The following is a 7,387-nucleotide window of genomic DNA, read 5'->3' as shown; positions in this document are numbered from 1 at the left end:
AGGCTTTGTCTTGCTTGGGCCTTGTCGTGCTGCCATGGTCATAATCAGTGATTATGTTTCACATTCCGACAGTCCACGTTCATTGGTCCCTTTCTCATGCCCCCGTGAGTCCCCTGTGCCTGATAAAGGGCTGGTGCAGGTGACAGGGAAATGAGACTTCCCAGTGGCCTCTCGCTGGTTCCAGTACAACTAACCCAGGGCTCTGTCCTGCTGCAGAGTCCCCTGAAACCAAGGGGACCCAGGACCTGTCAGTAGTTGAAAGCTCCTCAGGGTGGTGTCCCAGACAAGGCCCTATCCCAGGAGCAGGTAAGTAGCGGTGGTTGCCCCTTTTCAGCAGCAGGAGGCACCATCCCTCAGTGGAGAAGGCTTTCTTGCAGACCATTTTGATGGGGTCAGTGCCCCACAGATGAGCAGTTCTTGATCTCCTAGCAGGCCTGGAATCATTTCACATGCCCTTGAGAAGACTGACCTTGCATTTTCCCTCCCCCACCCTTAATATGTGCTGCTGATACAGCTCCAACATCCCTCGAGCTTCTTTGCCAGGGAGTGATGTCCCTGCAGGCTCTGACATGGTGCTGTGATCACCACCCCACTCTGGAACAGAGTTCTTGGGGCTTATCTCCTGCTACATACCTGAGGAGGTCTGTTAGACAGAGCTGGGGGATTTTGATTCTTCCTTCTGCCCCCTCTTCCACGCTGAAGCGTCCATTTGCCTTAGTCCCAAGCCAGTCCAGGGGGCTATCAGGATATTCCCCACATCAGCAGCACCAGGGCTAACCTGTACATTGTCTTCCCTACCCTGTAGGTGCTGGGACTGTGAGTGGAGCTGAGCAGCAGGCTCCCAAGGAGGGGCCTGTAAAGCTGGAGCTGCAGAACATTTCCCCAGGGAGATTGGAGGAGAGGAGCTCCATGATGCTTGAGCCAGGCCAAGTGCAGAAGCGGCAGGGCAGGCCTCCAAAGCAGGTAAGCAGGGCACCCGGTTCAGGTGGGTTTGGAAGTACAGTTGCGGGGAGCACAAGAGGAGCCAGGAGTGCTGTAAAGAATTTGGGGAGTGGAGAGACCTGAAGAGCATCAAGCCTGTGGTGATTGAGGCTGCCAACACACCAAGATGGCTATAGCACAGGGGTGAGCAAAATAGCTGATCCGGTCGGCAGCTGGACTCCATTTCCCAGCAGCCCCTGCCCACATGGCAGGGACCAGTCTGCATGGAGACCCCAGCCACAGCTGTGCTGTGAAAACTAGGCTGGGGTTGCCACGGAGACCAGCCCCAGCCATGCTGGCAGGACGGGGCTGCTCAGGAGCCCCTGGGATCTTGCGATGCTGACAGCATTCTCCAGAACCAGGGCAGAGCTTTGATCTATAGCCTGCATGCTCCCGGCAGGGGATTGCGGCTCTGCCTCTGCTTCAGACCAGGCTTTTACCGCTGCAATGAGCTGGGGCAGGGCCACAATCCCCTGCCTGCATGCCCAAGCAAATAAAACGCGATGAGCTAGGTTAGAGCTGACACATGAACTCCTGCGTCCACAGCTGCATCCACATCACATTTCAGCTGAAGACTGGGGAGCTGTGCACGTTTACCTGTCATGGCTGAGATTGCAATTAGTTGCAGAACGGAGTGATTCTAGACAGGGCTGTAGGGGCTGGAAGCAGCCGGAACAGGAGATACTGATGGCGTAACATGTTTTACTGCAGGTCCGGGAGGCGTTTGAGGATGTAGCTGTGTATTTCACACAGAAGGAGTGGGAGCTGCTGGAAGATGAAGACAAGGTGCTTTACCAGGACCAGATGCTGAAGAATTACCAAGCTCTTGTTTCCCTGGGTAAAGATCTGGTTCTTGCTTCTCCCTGTAGCTATGTGAACACTCAAGTTTTATAGTCATCTCCCTGTATCACCAGTCTCATCCATGTGAACTTTGCCTGCAGGTTTAAATCCACCTCCTCCCCACTCCTCTGTCAGTGATCAGACCACTCTCACATTTCATACTGATATGTCTGCCTTCATTTGATCCAACCAGCTTCACTTGTATCTTCCCCATTCGTGTAACTCCTGGTTCTTCTAGATGCAGCAGTTACTTGGCAATATGATCTCCCTTTCCCTTTTCACTGTGTTCATATCATCTCCAGTTCATTGTACATAAATGCTCTAAAGTTGTTCTTTGGGGAATAATTCTGATTTCCTCCTGGTCTGGCCTAGTGTGTCCTCTCCAAACACGTTTAACAACCCTATCCTGCTCGGCTCTGTGATATCTAAATCCCCTTTCACCTCTCGTTAAGATCCAGGAGAAATTAATAGAAAGTCTTGTCAGTCTCTGCTGCTACAACAAGGGGATGGTGCAATTCCTCAACTCATTTGTTGTATTTTTGTTAAGACCTGTGCTCTCAAGTTCCCGCTGCCATTCTCAAGTTTTCTTATGGTCTTGCTAAAATCTCTCTCTAGATCAGATGCCCATCCATCATTGTGATAAAAAAGAAGTGGGCTAGCTGCAGGACCTAGTAAAAACATGTTTTCATTTCCAGAGGATATCCAGAACAGGGGCTTGTTCTGGCTTGTGAGTAGGGTTGAGGTACTTACTTTTACTAGGTCAGTTTACTTTTGTGATGCTTTCTTTTCCCTCCCTTTCCCCCAGAAGATTTTCTTAGGAAAGTTCTTCAGTGTTTTCTTGAGCTCAACAAAGACCATATAGACCATTTCTATATTATGGCCTTTCACATGCTGTGAAATGTCTCTCCTTCAGCCTGCCTTTGTCCATATCCATGACTGCCAGGATCTTTGTGTTAAACCCTGCAGTACTTGCCAACCTGTGCACTCATCTCCCCTCCTGGTATGATCCTCCCAGTGGATGGGATGATTGCTCAGTTGCAGCTACAGTTATCAGGAAATCATCTTTTTGTGGTCCTGGTGATGATGCATGACTCTGTCTCCCAGGAAAAAGTTTCATTGTCAGCTACCTGTCAGGTACTCTTTCCACTGCCTCAAGTCCTCACTTTAAACCTTCACTGAGAGTAAGCTCATTTCCACTTCTTTTCCTGGAATTCCACTGACAAGATAAAAGTTATCCATCCTTGGGTGACAAGGACCATTATCTCTTGAAGGCCTGTTGCTGCAGTGCCATCTCTTTCACCTTAAATGCCCATTCTCCCTTGTCCATTCAGGCTGTAGTAGACACCTTGAGTGCATTGGATCCATTCCCCAAATCTCAGGTAGTTATTCTGCATCCAGTACCCAGTCACAAACGCTCTTTAACAACTGCCCAAACAGGATATCGAGGTCTCACACCTGCCCTAATCTGCAGCATCCAGCAAGGACAGGTGGAGCTCTGGGTCTGTGATGATGAGGACCATGGAGAAATCTCAAGATCAGAGGACCTGCTGTCAGGTGAGCTGTAGCTGTCCCCTCCACCCGACTGCTGTCAGTAAAGCCCCATGCCCTCCAGCTGCAGGGCTGCCCTGTGCCACCGTTCCAGGGTGCTGTGTGGTGTTGGGGTATGTGTGGATGTGTGCGTGGGTATGGGGGTATGTGGGAGATGTGGATGGGGAGGGTCGCTGGGGGCGTGTGTGGGTGTGTGCATGTGAGTGGAGTTTGGGGGTGTGTGGGTGGGTATGGGGGGCTGTGGGCTCTGTGTGGTGTGTGCGTGTAGCAGTGAGCGGGGCTTCTCCTGGAGACATGCAGGTGAGAGTGTGGGGGCATGTGGGGGGTGGGTATGTGTAGATGTGGTACTTGTGACATATGTTATTGTGTGTGTGGGGGGGGTGGTTGTGGGGTTTGCAGGGGTGGGTTCAAGGGTATGTGGGGTGTGCATGGGAACCCTCACCCCACAACAGCCCAGAGCCTGTACACCCTGCAGTCCCTCCCCTCCCCTCCCACTGCCAACAGTGTGCAGCCCCAGCACGGGCCGTGCCCGTTCTGCCTGGCCTTGTAGCATTCTACCACCCCTGGGCATGCAGCGTGGCTTGCATAGCTCCTTCCGGCTGCTGACGCTACTGCTCCTAGCTCTGCAGTTGCATAGGGATCAGCGCTTGCAGCCCCAACCCCACGTGTCCCGTGCCAGTTCTGGGTTTTTCCCTCTGGGCTGGGCAGCAGCAGCAGTGAGGCAGAAGCAGGGCAGCCCAGAGGTGGTGGTGACATAGCTGCAGGGCAGCCTGGCACGGCGCAAGGTCTAGGCGGCCACACCAAAAACTGCCTAGTGGCAACAAGGCAAAGAAACCACTTCTGGCTCACAATGACCAACAGTTTCTTCCTCCTGCTGCTGCTGTTGCTGCTCAGCCCAAAGGAGCAAGCCCAGAACTGGCGCTGCAGCCCAGGCTCATCAGTAGCAGCATGGGACAGAAACTTCTGCTCAGCACAGGCTAAAACCAGCCCCTCCCAGTCCCACTGCTGGTGCTTTCTGGTGCAACCACCTGGAGCTCATGTTGGGCCACCCTGCTTCTGCTCTGTGCTGCCACGGCTGCTCCCCTGGGCAGCTCGGAGGTGGTGGTGATGCAGTGGAGACTTGGCAGCCCTGGAAGCACCAGCGACAAGAGTGGGAGGGGCTGCCTTTTCCCCACGCTGAGCAGCAGTTTCTCTCCTGTGCTGCCTCTGCCCAATCCGAACAGGCGAGCCTGCAGCTGGCATGGGGGGCATGGGGTCAGGGCTGTGTGTGCTGTTGCTACCATGGGGCTGGTGGCAGCCAAAAGGAGTAGCTGCCGCTCAGACTGCCTAGAAATACAACCCAACTACAGAGCCGCGCCTGCCTCACTGCATGCCCAGAGGGTAGCAGGACGTGCCACAGCTGGGCCATGCCTCGGCCAGGCAGAACCCAGGAACCTGCCGCGGGCCAGACAAAAGTCCTCTGCAGGTCGGATCAGTCCTGCGGCCTGTATTTTCCCCACTCCTGCTGTTATGCGTCCAGGCAGGTTGTTGTTCCCACTCTCAGATGTTCAGTGATGTGGAGACAAGAAGCTGTTCCCTTCTTCTCCATCTAATGACAAATGTTAGGGGATAATCAGGTTTGCTGTCTTGATTTTTCATCTCATATATGGTTTCCCTGGGCTGCCATGATCTTAAGTTTCTTCACTCAGCAATGTAAGAGTTCGTTCCCCAGCTCAAGGTAGCCATACCTCTCTAACACGCTCTCCTAGGGTATGATGGGATTTGTAGTCCCCAGCTGAAATCAGTATGATATACGGAGACTCTGTGTAGCCATTCCTGTTGGACAAGAAAGAAGCTGAGGCTGTCTGTGCTTCTGAGAAGCTGAGAAGCTGTGCTTCTGTTGAGGTGGACCTGGAACCCAGGAAGAGTTTCAGCATGGTTTCAGGCTACATTAAATGGCTCCATGGCATGGATGGGATTCACAAGATTTCAGGTTGTGGGGGAAGTGTATTCCCCATGGTATGCATGAGAATTGCCCCCTTCTTGTTTCCTCTCTGGGGCCTTCAGTGTCACGAAGCCTGAGACTCAGCAGAGAGTCTAGGTTCAGGTTTATGCCAAGACTTAAGACCTTTTGAAGACTGCTGTGATGTGGAGGCTGCCTGGGACCCATGAGCAGAGGAAAGCTCCATGGGGGCATGGTACAGACAACAGGGTACGGACGACAGGGCCAGAAACTCAGTCTGGCTCTGAACTCCACTGAGTAGGGAACATTAGCTCAGCACGGGGACCTGCCCCTCCCTCACCCCCAACACTTGGGGTTTTGGCAGGAAGACCTTGCTTTCTTGAGACAACACAAATGGGAAGGTCCACGCCTGCTTTAAAGCCCATCCCAACAGAAGGATTAGCAGTGTGTGCCCTTTGCCAGCAGGGTAGGGACTAATTTGGAGTTTCCCTTCCCTATGCAGGAAGTGCCTGGCTGTTGAGCAGAGCTGAGGATCAGCATCCTGTGGAAGGGTCTGCAATACAGAATTCCCCAGGGAACTTCAATGAGATGGATTACCTGAGACCTGAGAAGGAGCAACGGTACAAGAGTCAGGAGAGGCCCCAAAAGCAGAAGAAGAACATAGCAAAGAACCAGGTACCATCTCTGGTTGAGTGTGAGAGTGGAGAAGGGGCAGGGAAAAACTTCAGACAATCCTCTAGCCTTGCCTGGCATCAGCTAGTCCACCCAGGGGAGAAACCATATCGATGTCTGAAGTGTAGGAAAAGCTTCACCCAATACACCTACCTGGTCCGGCACCAACTTATCCACACAGGAGAGAAGCCACATAGGTGCTCAGAGTGTGGGAAGAGCTTCACCCACTCCTCCGGCCTCGCTCAGCACAAGCTTATTCACACAGGGGAGAAGCCACATCGATGCTTGGAGTGTGGGAAGAGCTTCACCCGATCCTCTGCTCTGGGCCTGCACCAGCTTATCCACATGGGGGAGAAGCCACATCAGTGCTCTGAGTGTGGGAAGAGCTTTGCACAATCCTCCTACCTGACCAAGCACTGGCTCGTCCACCAGGGGGAAAAACCATATCACTGCTCAGAGTGTGGTAAAAGCTTCACCCGATCCACCTACCTGGCCCAGCACCAGCTTATCCACACAGGGGAGAAGCCACATCAGTGCTCGGAGTGTGGGAAGAGCTTTACCCACTCCTCTGCCCTGGGTCAGCACAAGCGTATCCACACAGGACAGAAGCCCCATCGGTGCTCAGAGTGTGGGAAGAGCTTCACCCACTCCTCTGCCCTGTCGCAGCACAAGCTTATTCACACGGGGGAAAAGCCGCATCGGTGCTCTGAGTGTGGGAAGAGCTTTGCACAATCCTCCTACCTGATCCAACACTGGATTGTCCACATGGGGGAGAAACCATATCAGTGTTCGGTGTGTGGGAAAAGCTTCAAACGATCCTCTAACCTGGCCCGGCACCAGCTTGTCCACACGGGGGAGAAGCCATATCAGTGCTCTGAGTGTGGGAAGAGCTTCACTCTGTCTTCCTCCCTGGTCCGGCACCAGCTTATCCACACGGGGGAGAAGCCACATCGGTGCTCGGAGTGTGGGAAATGCTTCACCCAATCCTGCCAACTGACCAAGCACCAGCTCATCCATACGGGAGAGAAGCCACATCAGTGCTCAGAGTGTGGGAAAAGCTTCAACCGATCCTGTACTCTGGCCCAACACCAGCTTATTCACACAGGGGAGAAGCCACATCGGTGCTCGGAGTGTGGGAAGAGCTTCAACCGTTCCTCCAATCTGGTCCAGCACCAGCTTATCCACATAGGGGAGAAGCCACATCAGTGCTCCCAGTGTGGGAAGAGCTTCATCCTGTTGTCCAGCCTGACCAAACACTGGTTCACCCACATGGGGGAGAAGCCACATCAGTGCTCGGAGTGTGGGAAGAGTTTCACCCGATCTTTTGACCTGTCACGGCACCAGCTCATCCATACAAAGAAGAAACCACATCAGTGCTCAGAGTGCAGGAAGTGCTTCCTTCAT

General features: G+C 53.4%; 1 protein-coding gene across 1 annotated transcript in view; it reads left to right on the top strand.

Moving 5' to 3' along the window:
* Positions 1-1,673: 1,673 nt before the first annotated feature.
* LOC109302486 (zinc finger protein 883-like) overlaps positions 1,674-7,387 on the top strand; it is an 11,582-nt gene continuing 5,868 nt past the window's right edge. Inside the window, exons 1-3 of the mRNA XM_019524029.1 lie at positions 1,674-1,819; positions 3,259-3,375; positions 5,814-7,352. Coding sequence (XP_019379574.1) covers positions 1,786-1,819; positions 3,259-3,375; positions 5,814-7,352 — 1,690 coding nt within the window. The 5' untranslated portion in view covers positions 1,674-1,785. The remainder of the gene's footprint in view (positions 1,820-3,258; positions 3,376-5,813; positions 7,353-7,387) is intronic.

Source organism: Gavialis gangeticus, unplaced genomic scaffold (assembly GCF_001723915.1).
Source record: "Gavialis gangeticus isolate Ggan-Ray unplaced genomic scaffold, GavGan_comp1, whole genome shotgun sequence".
Classification (NCBI taxonomy): domain Eukaryota; kingdom Metazoa; phylum Chordata; order Crocodylia; family Gavialidae; genus Gavialis; species Gavialis gangeticus.
This window is presented reverse-complemented; position numbering and strand designations above follow the sequence as displayed.